Here is a 22,495-nt window from a genome sequence, read left to right as displayed (position 1 = left end):
CCCTTTTCAGCCTTCAGCTGCCCTTTCTGGCTGCCGTGGGATGTTAGAATCCTAGGTCTTGGAGCAAAGAGGGACCTTATTTCCATGGTGCCCAGATACTTGACCAGGCTTAGGCCACTAGTTTATCAACTTGGGAAGATCTGTTTCCTGGTTTGGTCTGACCTTTTTTACATTTCAGACTTGGAGAAAACATCCTACAACATTCCACCACATCACAAAAATCACAATTTAAAAGTCATTTCCCTGCTTTACAAAGCCTTTAAAGGTTATGGCCAGTGCTGGCCCAGAGTCACCATTCAGTACTCCCTGGTGACAAAGCAAAGTGATTTAGGGAGCTCAGCCCCCGAGAACAGATGCGCTTTACAGAGAGCTGAGTTTGCCTTTCTAGCCAACAGCAGCAGCAGCAGCAGCAGCTCTTTCCACCCACAACTGAGTGAACCCAGAGTATTCAGAGCCCAGGTTTCCCTTTGGCTTTAGAAAGCAAAATCTTCAGTGTGACTCTGTTCTTTCCCTAGTTCGCCATTTCCCACTCTGGTGCTAATTAGAGCCCTCTTGTCCCCACCCAGCATAACCTGAGAACCACACCGTTAAAAGAGCCATAATTCTCTGCATTCACTCAGATGGAGTTTTCTTGGTGGCCAGTTGTACTGTGCACATGTCAGAAGAGACAAAACTGAAATTGGATCTACCTGGAACATCATTCCCCACCCACTCACCCGGCAGACAGCTCTAGCTTTGGACACTGACCTTTGTAGTCCAGCTGGTACTCTTGATCCTTTTATCCCCGGGATCCTGTGTACTCTTCCTCCACAGTGGCTTTCAGAAACTTCACATCTCATGCTTGAACAAGAAGATTTTTTCTCAGCCTTCCCTTTTTTTCCACCTGTCAGGTTTACTCACATTTTCCATCTTTAATATATTTAAAATACTTATAGAGCATCTACTGTGTACAGAGCAATCCTTTAGCTATTAGTATTCCAAGACCCAGATAACCCAACCCACCTTCCCTGCCTCCATTCGCCAAGAGAAGTTTGCACCTTTTATGCCACGAGGCCTTAGTTATTGAAAACTTACAGGTGAGCCATCTAGTTGAGGTCAGACTTCCTTTAGACTAAAACTTGCCTTTTTTCTTGTTTGTTGCAGTGTTCATGGATCATCAGCCGGCCTGGGGCTGATATCAGTGAATGGTGATGATAGAAAAAGTGCTGTCCCAGAGGGACTTTAGTGGGTCCCCAGCCAGAACTGACAGCTCCTTTCCTGCTACCATTTTCCTCTTTGTAGCATCACTGGAAAACAAGAAAATGACATCATCCGTCCACCTTCAACTGCCAGTTACATACACATGGGTGGCACAAGTTGGGGTATCGGTAAAGCAGGCAATTACTTTTAACATCAGTTATTTCTCAATTTATAGGAGAAATGTAGGGGGTTGGCCCTAACAAGGCAGATTTCTTCAACAGAAATCCTATCATAACCCCTGTCATGAAATTGGATATATATCCCAAGGGGAAAAATCCAAAAGACTTACTACATAAGCCTTTTGAAGAAGGCATTGAATGGTGGCCAGGTCTGTATCCATGGCATCTTATGTTATGGAGATGCTTTTGCAATCCTGTCCGAGCTCAGCACAACCTCATCTTTAGGTGATAAGAATCTCCAGACATGGGAGCAAATCCCTCTTTTATCTCAATATTTACAGGCTCCAGTAGAACTCAGGCTACAATATTTCACTTTACTAGCAGGTATCTCCATCTAATATTTTTAACTGAGGATCCACAGACCTCAAAGGGATCTGTGAACTTGGATGGAAAAGAAATTACATTTTTTTTTACTAACTTTTGATTTCTTTTGTAATCCTTTATATTTTATGTGTTTGAAAACATTCTGAGAAGGGCCTTGTGGGTTTAACCAGAATTCCAGGGGTGCTTGACCAAAAAAAAAATGTTAAGACCTTTGATGTAACACTTGATAATCTTCCTCCTAGAAATTTTCTTAGGTTCACATCAAACTAGTAAAAAAATAAATCAGTATTTACTTAATATTTTAAATTAGAAATCCAGTGAAATGAGCTCCTATTCGATAATGCCTTGCACATAGTAGGCACAAATGTTTTTATTCAATCCATGACCATTTATAAAGCACTATGTGCCAGTCACTTTACACTCATCTGGTCCTCACAGCAGCCCTGGGAGGTAGATACTATTATTATCATCCCCATTTTAGATTTGAGGAAACTGAGTGAGGCAGAGGTTAACTGACTTGCCTAAAGTCACACATAACTAAGTGTCTGAGGCCAAATTTGAACTCTGGTCTGGAGATACAAGTATAAAGAATGAAACCCCCTGCTCACAATGAGCTTACATTTAAATCAGGACAAGGAAATATGTCAGTATATTGTGACAAAGTGAATAAATATAAATATGTGCACAGTAAGTATAAGGTAATATGGGAGGGAGGCCACTAGAAGTTCGGAAAGTTAAACACAGAAGATGGTGCTCAGGCTGCATCTTAAGAAAGATGATTAACTGTGAGGTGGAGGGGGTCCATTCCAGGCATTAGGATGGCCAATGAAGTAGACTGAATAGGTAGGGGAGTCATAGGGTCAGCTCTATGGAAAATTATATTGGCTACGGCATAGGATAGACTAGAGTGGAGAAAGAAGGGACAAGAAGACTGACTGCAAAGGACCATTGCAATAATCCAGGTGAGAGCAAAGGAGGTGCACATGTAGAAAGTTGACCTCGGCTGGCAGAAGGATCACCTATCAGAGCCAAAGAAAATGAATGGAAGAAGATGGCAAAGCCTTTAAAGATGAGAATGGGAGGGGAGGGGTGTGTTGTGTGGCCTCATTTTTTTTTGCATTAAGGATTCTGAAAGGATGGGAGGAGTTGGGGGGGGGGAGGTGTGTTAGAGAGAGAAAACAGGTCACTTCTATGGAGAATATTGAGAAGCCAGTTGGTATGTGATGAACTAGCAAAGGATACTGAAGGAGTCAAATCAGGTGGGAGGAAAGGGAAGTGCCATGAAACCTGGAGAGAAGGGTGGTCAGCAGTGTCAGATGGAGCAGATGGGGCAAGAAAGATGATCGATGAGAACTGAGGAGAGGCCTAAAGTCTGTGATGTATCCCACTGAAAGATTGTGATGAAATTAAAAAAAAAAAAAAAACCCAAGGCAGAAGAGCTAGGACCAGATTGGGCTATCTTTCTCATTTTTGAGGGGCAGAGGAAGGAAAAAACTAAGCAGGCCCATGGCCAAGGTGGTTATGGTAAGAAATCTTATCAAGGGAATACTGCAAGAAAGAGGTACTGGCCCAAGGTTCCTCAACCTATAGTTTGGATCAGGGGAAAAGTACTTCAGGAGACAGAAGTGTCAAAAGACTTAACAGCCATTGAGACCCAGAGTTACTTTGACAACTATTTGTTAGGCACCTCCTATGTACAAGGCACTGTGACAGGTGTGGAGATACAAAGAAAAACTGCTCTCACCCTTGAGAGTAGACTTGTGGAAAACTATGTAAACCCCGAAGTGAATACAAAATAAAGTGTAGTCATTGCATTTGCAAGGTGGTACACTTAAATCAGGACAGACTTCTTGTAGAAGGTGGTACTTGAAGGATGGCTGAGGATCTCAAAGGTGATTAGAGGGAAGGGAATTTCAGGCCAAGACAAACACCAGAACAATGTGTGGAAAACAACCAAGCTGGTTTTGAGTGGGAAGGGATGTAAGCAGACTGGAAAAAAAATAGAATGGGCTGTACCATACGATCCATATACTTGAAGATTAGGAAGCCAAGGACCAGAGATTAAGTGACTTGGCCAAGGTCATTATAGGTGGCAAGAAGCAGACTTCTAACTCTTGATCCAGTGTTCTTTTCCACTAGATTATCATTGCTGCTTTGCAGGATTTTAAATGTCAACTAGGGAATTTGTATTTTATCCTGGAAGCAACTGTTCTTGGGGAGGGGAATAATGTCAGGCTTATGTTTAAGAAGTATCAATTTGGCAGTTATATCAAAGATGGATTGGAGAAGAAATAGTTGGTATACCAAATAAGGAATAACCTTTAAAAACCTTTGTAGCCCAAGTACCTTACATCTTCTCTTATAGTACCTTTGCCTCTTCCCCGGTCCCACAAATTTCTTCTGTAGTGCTTACAATTTCTTGTAAAAAACAAAACAAAAACCTTAGAGGAGGAAAATGTGATACTTTGAGGAATGGAAAAAGGAATCTGTTTTCATCCTCCATGATTCCTGGATGTAAAGAGATTCAAAAAAGAGGAGAGGCAAGAAATTTGGAGGTCAGTAACATACAGAGGCCTGGGCCAAAAAAGGAGGCACCAGGGAAAGCCAACAGTGATTTTTTTCATAAACCCTCAGACTCATGGTTTCAAAGCAGCAAGCTCATTTTATAGATGATTAAATGCCAAGGCAGCCTGGCATAGTCAGAGCCTTGGGTTTGGAAGTCGGCAAGAGCTGGGGCAGATGAGTTCCACTTTTGCTGCATAATCTCTGAGTCTGTTTCTTCAGCTATAAAATGAGAATAATAGTACCTGCCTATTAAGGTTGTGAGCATCTGTTCAAATAAAAGTATGTAAAGAGCTTTGCAAACAAAGCACAATAGAAATGTCAGCTTCTGCTTATTATTGTGATTATTATCAAATGACTTGCCTGAGCAGGGTAGAGTTTTGGAGTCAGAAGAACCAAGTTTAAACCATCCATTTGTTACCTTATAATTGTGTGACCCTTGGGCAGATCATTGCTTTTCTGGACTTTTCTTACTAAATGATAGTTCTAGCTACTAATCTCTAAAGGCTCCTCCCATCTCTAGGTTAAGACTAGAACCAAAGTCTTGACTTTCTAAATCCATTTCCTCCCTGTTTTCAAATGGCAGGGACTAGCTTTTTTTGCCCCAAATTTATCTGGTTAAAGGATCCATGCTGTAGCACTCTCTTCTTCCCCTCTGCACCCCTCCAGCATTGATAGTGGTCGTAATTTATGGACAGTAACCTACCAAGACAAAGGATATTGTAAAACAACAGCAATCCTGTATCTCAAAACTACAGGGACTGGTCAGATCCCTGGCCTTGGACCTTCTAGACTGGGCCCCAGATGTTATAGCCTGTTCTGTGTAGCTCCCACTTTTGAGGAGCCATAACTGCCACTTGGACTCTTCAGAAAGGCACATTCCATTCACAAACAAGTTGTTCCTTTTTCCCTCCCACACCCTTTGAGCCAAGGCTCTGCAGTCAGTCCTATCCAACACAGCTGCGCTATAACCAGCTTCTTGTTTGGGGTGGGGAAGACAACTTTTGGAGGCATTGTGCACAAATATTTCTTCTCTGTCTAGGCCCTTGTTCCCCAGATTTGGCCAGAGAAGCCAAATGAGTTGGTTTTTGTTGTTTTCAAAGTCTAGCCTATGGCCTTGGGCAGGTAAAGAGATGGGTGCAGCTGTAGAAACTTTCTTTGGCATCTCAGGAGAACCTCTCCACGCCCCTCCCGGCCCACTATCATCAAAGTTGGTGGAGTGGCCAAGTTTGCCGACATCTGCCCATTTGCCCAAGCACCTGGCAGAGTTACCTGTGAGCTCAAGGTCCCCACAGCAACCCTTCAACACAAACAGTAAACAAGATGGTCGCTGTTGGCTGCACCTCCATCACCCGATGCATGGTAGAGCACTCGCTGTGAAGGAGCATTTAACCAGGGGTCCGTTGGCTGGGGGTGTCGATTGAAAGGCAAGAGGTAAGCTCCCACCACAGCACCAAAGTCAGGACGCCTCCAGCTTTCTTCCCCCCAATTAAAATGGGAATAACACCTGTATTAACTAAGCTGAGTGGTAAGGGTGGTAATAGGATCAAATGAGAACAATAGGAAACCTTTGTAGTAATAGGGCTGTGAAGTTGACTGATCTGTAAGCTAGGACTGTCCTTGGACCTCTTGACACATTACTTGATGCCCCATCCCAGTTTCCTCACCTGTACAACAAGGATGTACTCTGAAGGGCCCTTTTGGTACTATGAGCCTATGATCTCTTATTACGGAAGGATCAATGATCATTCAAGACATAAAGGCATTCTCCTGACAGTCTCCTCCCTGAAACTCATGAACAATGAGATTTATCACACAGAGGACACAACCAGATCCTTCTTGCCTCCTTTTACCCTAGACCTGGTGGGAGCTATTCAGAGCCTAGTGAGCTCTTCGCTTTGGAAAGCTCCCTAGACACAGAGGGAGGAAGGCTTTCCATTTACTGTGGAAAGCTTCTGATAACCAAGGTTTTCCATCAGGCTGTTTCCTACTGAAAGAAGTCCACAGTGTTCCATCCTATTGATGCCATTAGGACCAGTTACTAATCAAGAAAGGTAATTGCTTCCTCCCTTACCTCCCTGCCCCACCTTCCATTTAAACTGAATTACAATGGTAAGTTATCTGTACAGTAGCTTGATGAATCTTGAAATGACCTCCATTTGGCAAAGCCCAAAAGGGGTGAGCTTCAGCTTAATCTAGTAAAGGCCTTGGGGTTTCCATAACTTACTCCCAAATATAGGAGCAGAAGTGCCAGTTATGAAACAGATTGGAGTCTAAAAGCCAACTGAAAAACAAGTTTTCAGGTGGCATCTTCAACTAGGGGAAAACTAAGAGATTTCTGATTGATGCTGAATTAGGGTTATGCAAAGAGGTGTGGGGAAAACTAAGATCGCTTGGGGAGAAAGCAGCCCACTAATGTTCTCATGTTAGGAAATACTAATGCCAACCTTGTGGCTAAAGAGAAAATTTAGTCTCTAACTCCAGAGCCCGTTAAAACTGTATCATTTCAGTTTTATGAGGCAGAGATGGAGCTCCATACAGAGAAGACAGTATTTAGGGGAGAGCAGGGTTCATTCTGCAGGACACACAGCCACCCCTCAGCCCCTAAACTCATCTAGTTCACATTAACAGTTCAACAAAGGGAACTTTCTTTATTCTCCCTTCCTCCCCTGCAGACCAGACCACTGGTGTCCAACTCAAATAGAAATGGGGGCCACTGATCTGTACATAAGGATCCAAGCAGGAAGCATATTGACTTGGTCTTTAAAATGTAATGTTATCTATGTTTTATTGTATTTTTGTGAAATACTTCCCAATTACATTTTAATCTGATTCAAGCCAAGTCAGGCCTGGAAATGTTTCACACCTCTGATCTAAGAGAAGGAAATATACACACTCCCACTAAGACTAGTGTTCCAAGAATGAAACCCCCTACATCGGTGCACCACCCTCTAGAAGTGACCAAGGCAACTATGGCAGATTGGCCACGATGGTGAGGATTAAGAATGATGTCATTCATTCTAGAAGGACCAGAGTGCAAAAGGCATCCCCACAAATAGAACTATTTTATTAAAAATAGGAATTGCTACCAATATAAATGAGCCTGGTGACAATTTATTGGAGGACCAGCCTAGCTAAATTTGTCGAGGCTCACCTTCAAACCGGTCAGAGGGAAGTGAATTTTCCACTTATAACAATTCTCTAAGACCAGTTCAGTGAAGGGTAGCAACCTGTGTCAATCCACCAATGGGACAATGAAGACAATGAGTGGGAAGAAAACAGAATCTGAAGTCAAAGGATGTGAAATCAAATCCTATTTGTCGCTTATAATTTCTATGACCCTGGTAAAGCCACTTTACCTGAGTTTTGGTCTCCTCTGAAAAATGAGGGAGCTGGAGTACTAGACAACCTCTAAGGCCCCTTCACACTCACCTTTGGGAAAGCCCAACACACCAATGCCACAGATGCTCGAAATTAGAAACTACTGCTAGCTCTTCCCCCACAAGCTTCATTTTTTGTAAGCTCAGAATCCAAATGACAACTTTACTAATTGTTCTGCATTAATGGCAATAATCAAGTAAACAAATTTATTAAATTCAACAGCAGGTAACCTTCAAATAAAATACATTTAAGGGGGAAAATAGTGTAGACACCAAAGACAAAATGTGTGTAACAAGGTAACAAACATATTAAAAAGGGGCCGTTTGAATAGTGCAACAATGCAGAAAACACAAAAGGTAGCTTTTCAACAGTTTGTACAACCTTGAAGTAAAGGATACACATAAAAAAACCATTAAAAATACATAAAGGTGGAGGATTACAACATTAGTGATAAACTAACTAACCCAACAGATTAAGGCAAGTTGTTTGCAGGACTAATCTGCCCAAGCCCTGTTGCCTATTGCTTCAAATTTCCCTTTGAAACAAAACTGCCCATTTAGTGCAACAGGTTAAGAAGTGAGTGACCACATAGACCCAAAGGATTGGGGAGGGGTGGGGAAGATGGCAATGGCTTTGGGAAGGAATTTTTTAAAAATTCTTGTATTTATCAGGAATGAACTGCAGCAATTGCTAAGTAGCATCCTTTGGAAATTTCCAAGATTGTTTGTTTTTTCTTTTCTGATGAATTTAATCTTTTCTTCAGGGGGAGGGTAAAAATATCATCTATGGAATGTAGGGTGGACTTTATAGGAACAGAGGCAAGCCTGTAAGAAGACCATGATAATACATCATCTGGATCAAAAGCAGGATCCATGGGTTACCTCAATGCTGTTCATACCATTTCTGCAACAACTGGTGCTCCAACATCAGGTTTTCTTCCAAACATATTCAAAGCAAAAGCTGCTATTCCTCAAAGAAAGGCAGCCATGGAGGCCAGACCAACTTGAGAACAACTGACTGAATGCTCTAATTACAGCAGGGAGAGAGATTGTTGGAAAGCTTCTATAAAGCCCACAAACAAGATGGATAAAAACGAGTAATCCTTCAGTTCAACATACTTCAGCAGTCTAGTCTCATGCTTTTCAGTCAAACTACTGCTGAACTCCCCTAGGGAAGGCCTGTCAGTTACTTCAATAGTCAAGTTCAAAATACCACTAACCAGTTATAAAAGAAATAGGATAAACAGCAAAGCAAACGATGGATTAAAAAATCATCTCCCAGCCTTTACTTACATTTGGGTCTACCTTTGTGCTGTCCCTTACTCCTCTACTCACCCAACTTTTAAATTGGTGACATTACCGTTCTTTACGATACAGGATTTGTCCTGTTTTCAAGCAATGCGCTTTCAAGGGTTGGTCACCACTCCAAGTAGACGTTTTTGCTCTAACTAAAATACACTCTAAACTTTTCAGCTTCAGAGCAGGCTATTTTTTCAGAATGACTGGATACAACATAAGGCTGTGAAAATAAATCACTCAATGCCTCACTCCTACCAGCACCTTGTACCCAGGAACAAATTTTGGCACCACCATCTGGGAGGCCAGCAACATTTCTGAGACAGCCTAATACTGCACAATTGTACCCTTCCTTTCTAAAGGAGGTTAGAGTGTCCCTTTCCTAAGTAAGCACAACCTGAAAATACTGCACTTCTCAATGAGACTTTTTTGGGTCAAGGGATGTTGCACATTCATACTTCCACTTAATTCCAGTTCTGTTTCTAACACAAGCATTTTGCCTTCCAATCACTAATGGTTAAAATGTGTTCTGTTATCTGTTATAAAATTAGTAGGTGTGGATTCCTAGTCTCAACTCACATCCATGGACACAACAATCACGAGAAAGGTGGGAAAGCCAACCTGCTCTGCCTAAAATGAGTAGCATTTTATTACTGAGGTGGCAAAATATTCCAACTGTGTCCCACTTCTTAGGGACAGAAAAAAGAGTAATCACTGCCAGCGCTTTCTCTCATAACAGCGTCCCAGTAAACTAAGGAAAGACTAGCTCATAGATAGAAGCTATTTGCCAAAAGCAGGTTTCCCACCGTGTATTAATTTGGTGTAATTAGCCACACTCAAAAGTTCCTTATGGTTTCTAAAATGCCACTCTCTTACATCAACTTCAGCTGCTGCTTTTAAAGTAAAAGGTGTCTCAATGTTTGCAGTATTCCAATGCTGTGCACATAACACACTCCATACATTTTTTGACTTATTCCACAGAAACACAACTCGGCCATTATATGAGCTCATTTTCACGTTGAGAGTTAATAGTAATGAACTTTTCATTTCCAAGAAGCAGGAACAACAACCCCCACCCCTATGAGAGAGGGATCTTAACATAAAAGCCTACACTAAACTTTATTCATGACCACAAAGAACATCAACCCAGAGCTAATACAGACACATCTTAACTCCTTGCTGTATAATAGGGACACAAAGTGGGGAGGTAGGAACAGCATGTACTTGACTTAACACTCCATTTTCTGGCTCATTTGCAATCTGAACTGCTTTTTGTGTTGCATTTTAATAACGAATGGTTCATTAAAAATATTTTTTTAAAAAATGGCTCCTCTGAAAATTTTCCTTTTTTAATTTAAAATAAACAAAAACCAAACCCATAATACAGTACATCTATACAGAATGCCTTCTTTTTAGGCTAGGAAAGGAATCGAATCTCACTAAAGGTCTAGAGGATTCTTATGGCTTCCCTCACCCCCTTTCAATTGGACCACTGCTCCCCTAGAAGCAACAGTGTCTGTCTGTCCCCAAAATGCCTGAGATTGCATTTGGAAAGTTGGGGTATGTAAAACAAACTGAAATGGGAAAAGCCCTCTGGTCATCACTCTAGGATTATCAGGCAAAGACTTTTTCAGTCTTAGAACTGTAACTGAATCTACCAAACCTGCTGGGGTAACTGAAGGCCTTCAGTTAAGCTGGCCTGAGCTGTGGTTGCTCTATGGAAATAGGCCAGAATTCCCTACAGTCCTACAATATCACCTATTCACTTTGTGGTAATTTTAAAATGTAGATTCCCCCACCCCCACCCCTCTCTCTTTCTTTTAAAGGAAAACTTGTTGAGTTTAGGGCTTTAAAAATTTTTGATATAAAATGTGTTTTAAGTTCAATAGAAAAATGTTCACTGCAGAAACTCCACAAAACATCATTCCTGCAAAGATCTAAGTTCAAGCTCTCTAGTAAAGGAGGCCAGAGCTAAAAAGGAATAGACCATGCCCAAGCTAAAGGCTGTGCAGCACACGGGCAGAAAATGGGCTTAAACGTTATGAAACAAACCATTTTTACTATAAAAGGGCATAAAAAAGTTTTCACTTGACAGATTTGCTTTTCAATGAGTTCAAAAGCATTGGAAGCAGATTTGTATTGTTAAGTCCCCAGTGCCATACTCTTTTCCTTACCAAACTAATTTATTAAAACCAAAATATAAGAGATGATCCCTCCACTGGGATTAGGTTTGGACAAGAAACCAGTTCCTCGTGACCCAGCCTGGGAGATCAGTCAGCCCAAGGTTTATCCAAATATATCATAAAGATCAGCCAGGTCAATGTTGCGGGCAGGGGAAAAAGCTGCAAGAATCCATTCTCTCTTTTATGAAAATGGTCCAGATTCTGATTTCAGAATTCAAAGACTCAATCAACAGCCTAGAAAAAGCCTCCTCCATTCCACCCACCCCAACCCATACACCCTGCACCCTGAAAGCTGCTTCCCTTTTTACAAACCAGCTTAAACAAGCAATGAACCTAAGAAATTTCAGAGGGGAGGGAGGGAAATTTATGTAAACCTAAACAGTCATCACATCACCCCAAATGAGCCCAACATTAAAAAAAAAAAGATAATAAATAACTCACTGGGTCAGGTGACAACATGGTTGCAGCAAGAAGGGAGAGGGCATAAGAATTTAACCATTAAACACACTTTCAAACATTTGTTTGGCAGCACTGAGGCCAGCCAGGGCTTCCTGCACTTGCCAGACAAGTAAGCTGATGATACTTGAGAGAGAGAGAGATCAAAACAAAAATTCAAGCAGAGCTCCATTACCACAGTTTTCCTTCAAGTTTGTTGGCCAGTGGGCACGGAGTTTGCCAACCATGGGGAACAGAACCTTTGGCTCCGAGTCAAAGAAAAAAAAAGTATTTCCACTTAGAACATGAAAATACAGCAACTTCATCACAGACAGAAAACTATCAAAGAGGTCTACTTCCAGCAAAACTGAGGTAGCACTGCTTTCTCTGCATTTGACGCTTAAGTGGTTTTCAGTACAATGTGTTAGAAACCGCTCACTTGAATGACAGGCACAGCATGTTGATGAATAAACTATGTAATGCAATGGGTGAAGGAAAGGAATGAACAGGGAGAAAAAAAAATTAGGGTTTCTTGAATTAGCTTAAAATGGGATTTCACCAGACTGCAAATTGTTTTCCTTTGTTTTTAGAGCTTCAAACTGTCTGGGAATTAACGCAAAGTGGCTAACAGTTAACACTGCTATTCAACTCTGTGTAAATCCTGTAAAATAATTATTACAACCTAAATTCAACCATGTAAACAGCACTACACACAGTACAGACCTGCCCTGAAAAATGTAGTATGAAAAACTGAGATCTGGCACTGTATCATTTTGTAATGTTAATTCAACCTAACCCTGACTCCTCCCCTCCCCCCCAAATAAAAATCTAAATTGTGCAAGAAATGGCAGACTCATTCTATCTGAAGGCTTAAAAAAAAATTACACAACATGTAGCCAGGGTCAAATATTTCAGGACCAAAAAAAAAAAACCCAAAAAAACATTTAAAGAGGATAACCAAAAATGAAGAAAGTGCCTAAAACATGATACAGCATTTTAGAGCCCTTTCAAATACAAGGCAGAGAAAGGTGTAAAGTAGAAAATATCCGGATCCTCAGTAATTTCCAGAAAGTTCCAAGTTCTCCACTGGCTGAAGGACAACAGACAGCAGGCGGTTCTGTCACGGCTTCTCACACATACTGATAAGTCTGCTCCTCTTGACACAGGCTCTCTGTGTCTGAAGTCGTCAGACCTTTCATTTCCTCTCCCTTTTTCCTTCGTTCCATCTCCCATTCCACAAAAGTATCAAAGAGACTAGGCCAGGCCTCATCTTCGCTGTAGTTACTGAGGTCGGGTCCGATCACCTGAGTAAAGTTTAGGAACATGTTCCATGTGTCTCGGGAAATTCCCTTGACTCCCGAGGGGTTCTCTGTTAGGAAGTGTAACCACTGGTCCAACACAGGGGGGTTGTTTTGGGTAAAGACAAGCTTCCAAAGGGCAATGGCTATTTCCCTATGCAGTGACCTCTGCCCTTCTTCAGAGTCCAGGCCAAACTGAAATGTAAAGCGGTAGAGATCCTTGAACTTATCCTCTTGTTTGGCTTCATTTAGGAGACTGGGGAACCGAGCACAAATCCCATCAATGCTGTCTGCACTTATGGCTTTGCAGCCCTCAAAAAACTCCTTCCTATAAAGGGAAGTAAAAAAAAAAGATATCACCAAAACACATTCAGATTTTCCATTAAAAGACCAATTCAAGAAAGAGCTCAATTTAATCATTAAATATTTATTAAGAAAGACAGGAAAGGGATAAGAAAACCTAAACAAAACAGTTCCTGCCCTTCCTATCAGGGAGAAACAACACACGTACATAAATAACAAAAACTAATTACATACAAAATAAAGAGGGAAAGGGTAGAATATATTAATAACTGGAGGCATTAGGGAAGTCCCTCTCTTAAGGGATAAGAAGTATAAGAACTAAATGCTGAATTACAGTTTCTACAAAGCAAAAATCAGATAGAAAGGCATTCCTAATATGGAGGTCAGTCTGACAAAGACTGTGATAGAATACTGTGCATGAGGAATATCAAGTAAGTCAGTTTGTCTGAAATATAATGTCTTGAGAAGGAGTAAAATGAAATCAGTTTGAAAAGCCAGAGAGGGGATGGTTTTAAATGGCAAACATAAGCATTTTTACTTTATCTTAGAGACAATAAATTGCTGAAGAGTCTTCTGCAGTGGAATGGCATGGCCACACCTGTGTTTTAAAGAGTATCAATTTAATAGCTATGTGGAGGAGTGATTGCAAGAAGGGCAAAATGAAGGTAGTAGGAAGACAATTGCTACAAGTCATCAGGGCTGTGATCCTGAGAGGGACCTTCATTTGCCTTCTTTGAAACTCTAGTGCTTTAGCACAATGCCTGACACATAGAAAGTCTTAATGGATACTCAGTGATTGGCTAATTTAAGGCAATGTTTGTGTGAGTGAAAAGGATGTTTATGAAAGATTTTGTAAAAGTAACATCAATAAGTTTTGGTAAACTAACCAGATATGGGGATTGATTGATTGATGGAGAGTGAAGAAAGTTTCAAACCTGAGTGACAAGGGCAATGAATGATATTCTTGACACAAATAGGGAATACAGTGGAAATGTCTGGAATTCAGAATATAAAGACAGACTCAGGAGTCATCCAAGTAGACATGTTAACTATCATGAGAACTGATGAGGCTACCAAAAGAATATTGAGAAAAGAGCCTGGGATACACTGAAGCAAAGGGGAGAGAATAAGGCCAAGGATCTGACTAAAGAAATTGGGAAGAAACAGTCAAAAGAGGTAGTGTATTTCCATCAAGAGGAGGTGGTCAGAACAGCCACCATGGTGGAGGTCTTGCTGGATGCTTGATTCTTGACAATCCAAAGAGTCAACTAACTCAGAGCCTCTAATGTGAAAAGCAATTATTATGCACTTTCGTTTAGATTTCCTGAAGGGGTAGGTGTAAAATTTGTATTGTGAGTGAAGCCCTTCAGTACACTTTAGTACAGGGAAAGTGCAGCTTCTGAACTTCCCTCCCAACTTACTGGAAATACTGTGATCAGGAGACCATGGCAAGAACTATTATGGATATCCTGGAAATAGAGAGTGTCATTGCATTTATCCTATCCCTAAAGGATAGGATAAATGCTAACCTACCCACCACCAGTGACAGCTCTCAGAAGAGATAATCTCCAGGAACTAGAGAATAATATGCAAGTGGCCATTCTCCCTTTTCAATAACTACAAATAAATGGTTGGGTTTTTGATCATAGATTTAAGAACTAGAAGGGATCTTGCCATCTAGTCTGAGGGATGGAAAGATAAAGGGAAAGATGAGGTTTATTAAGTACCTACTATGTGCCAGGTATTACAGTAAGCACTTTAAAATGATTATCTCATTTATTCCTCACAATGACCCTGGGAGATAGGTGCTATTATTATTAATCTTCATTCTACAGCTGATAAAATTTGGACATATAGAAGTTGAGAAACTTGCCAAATGATACACAGCTAATAAGTGTCTAGGGCCAGATATGAACTCCAGTCTTCATGACTCCAGGCTTGGTGCTCTAACTACCACACCACCTAAATGCACAGCTGAGGGGATAGTTATTTCCACTAATTGCACAAAATTAGAGAACGTTAAACGAAAATTATGTCAAGTTGGGAAAAATACCAGCACAGAACTAAACATCTTTCCTTCTTTGTAAATCTGTGAGAACATAAAGATTCTATTGGCTTATTAACCTTTGAGAATCTCTATTCTGAGGCATCTGAAGCAGTTATGAATTATCAAACTTTAAAAGAAAGAATAACATGAATTCTTTAATCTTCACATCTAAACTTCATACCAATTTTAAGAAATTAATGAGACAAAACAGTAAACTGATTTGCCCCCTGCCCGATGGCCGGGAAGTAAAGAACCAAAATTTGAATCTAGATCTCCCATGTCCCATTCTAGTTCTTCCTTTTGCCTGTATATAGTAGCTCCCTTCTAAATCTCTCACCCTTGTTCCCAAAACACAATGTACTTCTAACTAACCTTGTGAACTTGCACATGGTAGCAGCCTGGAATTTCCAAGCCAAGACTAGTACTTTAAATTCTGTGGGATCAACACACAAATCATTACAGAAGCGCTCCATGCCCTCCTCCAAAATCGCCTCTTCCCGCTCATCCTTATAACGCCTAAATAGTTCCTCCATCCTCTGCAGGGATGACTCCTCAGTGCTGGACTCAGGATCCCTCCTGGCATCTCCAGATGATGTTGGAAACTGACATGACTCTGAAGTTGCCTCTGCCTTCTTGGTCCCATTGACAAGGATGTCACCACCAGGCTTCCCACAAGTTGGGGTGTGATCATCTCGGTGGCCCCCACTGCGCTTACTGTGGGATTTGCCACTGGGATCCCGATCTCCATTTTTGCTGCCTAAGGTGGATGACGGATTCTTGCATTTGGTGACACACTGGCCCATGGTGCAGGTGGCCCAGCCTTTAGAGCGGCCCCCTTCTGATTGGACAGCCTCTCTGATGATGGCCAGCGTGCCTCAACATTCCATCGACAGGAAACAGACAACCTAGAAACAATTTTAAGAGTCAGTTGCCTCTACGCATGAGAGAAACAGCACAAAATCTGAAAGGGATATAATGTTCTAAGGACCTCCCCCGACCCCGGGGAATTTCGGCAGGCTATATATATATATTGTTCTTCCTCAGCAAGCCAACAAGGAATTAATGAGATACTGACTGTTTATACCAATCACCACATCATTTTGCAAACCAGTTTTGTTGCTTTACCTTGTAAATGTAGTTTTCTCCGTGGCTACAGCACACTAGAAGAACTAATAAAGAAAATTCCTAAAATTCTTACTGTAACATAGGTTACAAAGAGGTTGATTCATGTGTAGAATTCATCAAGGGAGTCTATTCCAATCTAGAAATATTCCAGAGGAAATAACTAATGTGCTAGCTATACGGTATGTAAGGATATTATATGGGCTTTAGACTGCCAAGTAAAGTTTCAACAATAAGGACCATGTTATACAATCTAACTCTAAATATTCTTTTGCGGAGTGGAAAATAGGAAGAGAAAGGAACTGTCTATAGTTATAGACATATGGCTATTTATAAATTCAGACAGGTGAGATCATTCATGTTCACTGGCATGGAGTCCCTGCCAGGGCACTGGGGAATATTAAAGTTAGCTGTCTGTCTTCATCTTCCCACACAGTGCTCTCATCCTCCCTGCTGCTGAAAGTGCCCATTATAGGATCCTACAAGTCCAAAGAAACTCCTTGGCTTCCTTCTTGGACCCTATTCCCCTCCCCTCCACCCCCCATTCCTGGGTGGCTAATCCCTACTAGGTGTCAGAAAGGCTTCTAGCTGATTAAAGTAAAAGACACTAAGGTAGGTAGGGCACAGGCTTACCCTCCAGGCACATCAGATATAGTAACATTTTTTAAAGAGGTGCTAACTAATCCATGAGTATCTCTAATTAGTAGGATATATAAGAGAAGGGCAACTTTTCTATACTTCTAGCCTACTCTGTCAAGAATGGATACTAGTAATTGATACTCCCCACTTCTGAAAACTTGCCAACTTCTGTGCTAAATGAAGTCATTTAAAATATCACTTTAAGAATGTCATTTCTAGTACTTGCTCTTTTAAGCTAGCCAGGGAACAAACAGGTATTTGAAGAAAAAGGAAGAAGGAAACCCATTTAATTAGAATTAAATTAATGTCTAAATTAGCTCAATCCTCCTCAGGAGTCAAAAATGACTAAACCACTCATAAGAAAAAGCTCAAACAGCAGCCTAGCTGCCCTCAACATACACTACAATTCGAAGTTACTAGGATAGGAATAATGATTGAAAGGGTTCCATCTTTCCTAGGTTTTTGAAGTCAGAGTGAAAAACAAAAAAAAAAATTTTTGGAGCAGAAAGCCTTGTTTTTGGGGGTGGGAGAAGAAGACAGTTGAGTATAGTAACACTACTGAATTTGAAACTTATTAGATTTGAAATCTAAGGTTATTTCGTGGGAGCACATATCACACATGGGAAGCAACTGGTAGATCTGCCTTGTCAACTCAAAACATAAGCGATTAGACCATGTGGAGGGTCTGGTTGCCAGATTTGTGTTTCCAAAAACTGGAGTACTGCTGTAAGAAACAAAAGGAGTAAACTTACACAAATCCCACATGCTCGCAAACTGACAACTCCAATTTCCAAGCCCTCTAACTCACCAACATACGTTGCTCTCTTCCTGTTGCTGAAGCTAAGCTTGCAGCACCCAGGAAGGGGTTTTCTGCCTTTCTCTGAAACATCCCAGGTTGCAAGTTTCCCATCTGAGACAGATATCACTATTCCATAAAATCCTGCCGCCAGACAAAAAAAAATGAATTTCAGGTAGGAACTGAGCAAACTAGGCTTCAAAAATCCCAATGATCCAAATGGCCTTGTGTAAAAGAACTTTAGCTATGCAGCTAAAGCAGTGAAAACATCAGAAACCCGGAGACCTTTTAGTTTGCCCAGGAAGCTATAAATAGGATGTGGTGGCAGGAATCAATATAATTATATGCTGGTCAATTTGTTTATTTCAGAAAAAAAGCACACCAATGACCTAAATCTCCTGTGAGAGTGGGCACTGACTCCACAGGGGCAGACTCAAGAGATCTCCCAGAGCCAGTGTACCTCAAAACTCATCACTCTGGCAGCTAACTTGTGGATGAGCTTCTCCCAACTTAGTTGGGCTAGCTCTCAGAAGATAGCAAAGTCTTCATTTCTCACCTGGAATTGCTCTATTTGGGTACTCCCACTGACTAACTTTTCCACCACACCCCAAGCAGCTCATTATTGCAAAAAACTTCCCATCAGCTTTGGACCCCTCCTCATCATTACTTTCTGTCCCTTAGATTGGAGGGTAGAATCATGAATTCCAAAATCTCCTTTTTAGGAGGAAGCTCAGCTCAGAACATCTGCTCATTTCTGGTACTTCTCCACCCCGCCCCACCCACTTTGGGCTTTCTTTTATGTTTCCTTTCCTCCATTAGGCAAATTATAAGCTCCTTGAGGAAAGGAAATAGCTCCCTGTTCCCCCCGCCCCCAACACAGTATCTAAAAAATATTTATTGATCAATTGACCAGGTTTCAAACAGACACATTTGCAGTATTGCCTTTTCTTTTAAATAATGGGTAACATGGTCCAGAAATATTCCACTAAATGATATCAGTATAAAGATATCTTTATTCTAGCCCTACTTCCAAAAGTCTCAATTTCCTTGCCTATAAAATGTGAATAATACTTTCCTGTCTATTCTACAGGGCTTTTGACAAAACTCAAATGAGATAATGAATGTGAACATGTAAAAGCATTATGCAACTATAACAATTTTTTTTATATCATTTGTATTGTCTTAAATAGATCACTACAGTCATGAAGGCAGGTCAGTTATTTAATTACATAAAAAGAGTCCAAGAGGTTGCTGGGGTTTTTTGCTCCTCTACCCTGTTACTGGGGGGGAGGGAGGGTAGAGGAGGTGGGGGAAGTGGTGGCAGATAATGAGGGGGAGGAAGAAGAAGAGAAAAAAGAGAAGAGAGAGACAAAGGAATAAAGAGGGAAGGAGGGCAGAAAGAGAAATCGGCTGAGAAAGGGAAAGAGAAAGCAATAGACACACTACCCCTGAAATGGACAGGCATGATGATTAAGCAAGACTACCTATGCTAGATCCCTATTGAATGTCTTTTAGGAAGATATTAAAAAGGTTCTTTTGATCCATCAAAAAATATATATTTCTGGGTAAGATTAACAGCTTGCATTCTACAACAGAAAGTGTAACTAACAATCAAAAGGAAACTGGACAGTCCAGTAAGGACCAGGCCTACAAAACAAGTATATATATATATATATATATATTTTTTTTTTTTAAATGGGCTACAAGTCACTTAGAAGGAGGATCCAGCTAGTGCCTGACAAAGAATCAAGTTATAATCTAAATTCTAATCTAGCATTCTATTCCACATATAACAAGTTTAAGAGCTAGGAAATTTATTTATACTTGCAAATCTAAGACCTCTTTACAATACTTTACAATACTTCTCTCAAAACCCTCTTTGCTCTCTATTCTTACAGTTGTCATCTTTCCAAAACAAAGTATACACTAGAGACCAAAACCACTTTAATAAATACTATCTGTTAATTTCACAGTATATCCTATACATCACCTATCTATATAGCAATATCTATAAAGGTATATGTCACTTATATATCCATACATGTATATCGTTATAGATAACTATTTTTCGTACTACTAACAGAGATAGAGACACAGGCATAGAGAAATAGATATAAAACCCTGTTCCATAACTAAGAGATATTCCCATTTAATAAAGAGACTTAGATATAAAGAGATTATGTAAATTCCCTGAGGTCACACAGCTAAATTCTAGAAGCTAGGTCTCCTGATTTCTAATCCAGTGCTCTTTTCAGTAGCAGCAAACAAATTCCCCTAGTACTATGGAGAAAAAAGAGCATCCAAAGGCCTGGCAATCCCTTCTCATTCTATTAAACCTCTGCACCAAGCTCATATCCCTTTACTCTTCAGTTTCTCAGTCCAAGCTGCACCAATCAGCTGGATTATTATGTGGCTTTTTAAAAAGGTATATTCAGCATATGTTAGAGCCAGTAGCATATTCTAACAAGAAAAGTGGAAGAGTAGAAAGGGCTAAGTAAAAAGAAAAAACTTGTAAACAATTTTTATGAAAGGTTATTGTTTAATCATATACCTGAAGAGATTGCCTGACAGACCTGGCCTCAGAGCCAGGAAGTATTTTAGTGGTTTTCAGTTATGTCCAATTCTTCATGACCTCATTTGGGTTTTCTTTTACTGGAGTGGTTTGCCATTTCCTTCTCCAGTTCATTTTATAGATGAGGAAATGGAAACAATCAAGGTTAAGTGATTTGCCCAGGGTCACACAGCTAATAAATTTTGGAGGCCAAATTTGAACCCAGGAAGATAAGTCTTCAGGCTCATCACTATCCATTGTGCTACCTCATTGCCCCAAAAGCCCTGGCCTTAAGTCCCATCTTTGACACATTCTACCTATGAGAACCTGGCAAGGCACTTAATCTATCAAATGTTGTAAGCAACTCTAAAACTATGAGGTTAAGAGAAGATGCTGACCTTCACTGTAGAAGGAGTTGCTCCCTACATTAATGAACCACAGGTTCAGGGCCCATTCCCCCTTACCTAAAGAACTAGACTCCTGGTGACCCACTGGTGAAAATCATCCTACCTTCTTTCCCTCAACTTTGACCTCCACCCCCAACTCCTATTCCTCTCTTTTCTCTCACATCTCCTACCTGCTGCCCTACCGACAAGTGGTGGCAGTTCCTGGGGAGAGGACTGGCAAGCTTTCTGAAGCTAAGATAAAAAGGCAGCCTCTATCAGTCACTGAGTCTCAGTGTCCAAAGTGATTTGAAGGACCTCTCCTACTTCTTCAAACACCACCAAATCCCAATCAAACATATTTCATTTGCTTTTCCACCATCCAGTGGGGCTTGAGGACATTTTTAAGTCACAACCCTCCAGAGGTCTACACTTAAAGAAAAGCTGCCCTCATCAAATCTAAAATGATGCTGACAGCACAGCAACCTCACTTTCCCAATTACCTTGGTTTTGATATCTGCAGGACTGGCAGAAAAGTAGCATACAGGCTTGCCTCTGTAGCTGGATGGGTCATGGAGGTAGTTTTGTGGGAGGCTGTTCTGGCTGCTAATTGGTAGTCTGTCACCCAACAAATAAGTTTGAGAGACAAAGAACTAAGAAACTGGAGAATCCAACTCATGAAAGGTGCCAGCCATATATACAAGCCTTAATCCCCATCTATTACCTCACTAAAGAGGCAAAGATGTGAGTAGTAGCTTTGCTTGACCACGTATACTTTACAAAGGCTTCTGTTTCTGTTTTTCCAACAGGAGATAGGGAGTCAGAGAGAAAAAACAAATGCTTGTTAATTGGGGAAAAAAAAGCTAGGAGGCAACCACACATTCAAGCCCCCAAACCCCACAACTTTATCTTGTAACTCTAGCTCCCATCTATAAAATGTACTCACTCCTAATCAAGTTCATTTTAAGTAGCAAGTATTGTTGATGGATACCTATTGTTGTCTATATATTCTTTTGCCTACTTGCCTTTTAACCTTCAACTAAACAGTCCACATAAATGCAGTAGTATCATAGCTGGGGTTTGTGCACATATTTTTATAAATAGAGATGTCAGACACCAAAAGGCCAAAGAACATTAATGCATGAATTCCTTAAACAGCTTTTTTCCCAGCTGCCAGAGAGGGATATTATATTCACAGAGGCTGGCTTCCAAAGCTAGAGAATCTATTCCCTCTGGGAAATCTGATAAGGACACAAGCACACACATCTTCTGCTGCAGCCCCAAAACCACCCACAAGCCCCAAGTCACCCCAATCGCTCAGGATTCTGGAAATCAGAGGCATTAAACTCTAAAATATACTTCCTAGAAAGTAAGCTTTCATAAATAAGAAAGGAAGTATTGTGAGAATATCTTAACATTGAAAGTGATTGTTGATGCTTATGCAGAAAAATAACTTTAGGAAGCTTTGGGATAAGTACCACAATGAGCAATTTGGGAGAGAAAACTTACCATTTTCCACAGCAAACTAAACATGTCTATCTCTATTTTCATAATTTTTCAAGATTTTTTTGTTTTAAAATGTACTGCAACAGAAGGCTAAACCATCTTTAGTACAGGTGGCCTGATCGAATGACTCCTTTTTTTAGCCAATCATGAAAGCTCCCCCCCCAAGAAAGAAAATTTCATCAGCAAGTATATTCAAGTAAAATAAATTCAGGTCACATGAACAAATCCGGTCATCAGAACTCTGCCTGGAAC

The 22,495-nt window shown here is 40.7% G+C and overlaps 2 protein-coding genes across 9 annotated transcripts in view; one reads left to right on the top strand and one right to left on the bottom strand.

The window, feature by feature from the left end:
- REXO5 (RNA exonuclease 5) overlaps positions 1-4,623 on the top strand; it is a 57,059-nt gene extending 52,436 nt beyond the window's left edge. For all 5 annotated transcript variants that reach the window (XM_007498214.3, XM_007498215.3, XM_007498213.3 and 2 more), the window contains exon 20: positions 1,144-4,623. In XM_007498214.3, coding sequence (XP_007498276.1) covers positions 1,144-1,225 — 82 coding nt within the window. In that variant the 3' untranslated portion in view covers positions 1,226-4,623. The remainder of the gene's footprint in view (positions 1-1,143) is intronic.
- A 3,254-nt stretch (positions 4,624-7,877) lies between these two features.
- The window catches only part of DCUN1D3 (defective in cullin neddylation 1 domain containing 3), a 33,058-nt gene continuing 18,440 nt past the window's right edge, over positions 7,878-22,495 (bottom strand). For all 4 annotated transcript variants that reach the window (XM_007498211.3, XM_007498209.2, XM_007498210.3 and 1 more), the window contains exons 3-4: positions 15,619-16,151; positions 7,878-13,224 (exon numbers count right to left, since the gene is read on the bottom strand). In XM_007498211.3, the coding sequence (XP_007498273.1) occupies positions 12,729-13,224; positions 15,619-16,049 (927 nt within the window). In that variant the 5' untranslated portion in view covers positions 16,050-16,151 and the 3' untranslated portion in view covers positions 7,878-12,728. The remainder of the gene's footprint in view (positions 13,225-15,618; positions 16,152-22,495) is intronic.

This window comes from Monodelphis domestica, chromosome 7, assembly GCF_027887165.1.
Source record: "Monodelphis domestica isolate mMonDom1 chromosome 7, mMonDom1.pri, whole genome shotgun sequence".
In the NCBI taxonomy this organism is placed as follows: domain Eukaryota; kingdom Metazoa; phylum Chordata; class Mammalia; order Didelphimorphia; family Didelphidae; genus Monodelphis; species Monodelphis domestica.
This window is presented reverse-complemented; position numbering and strand designations above follow the sequence as displayed.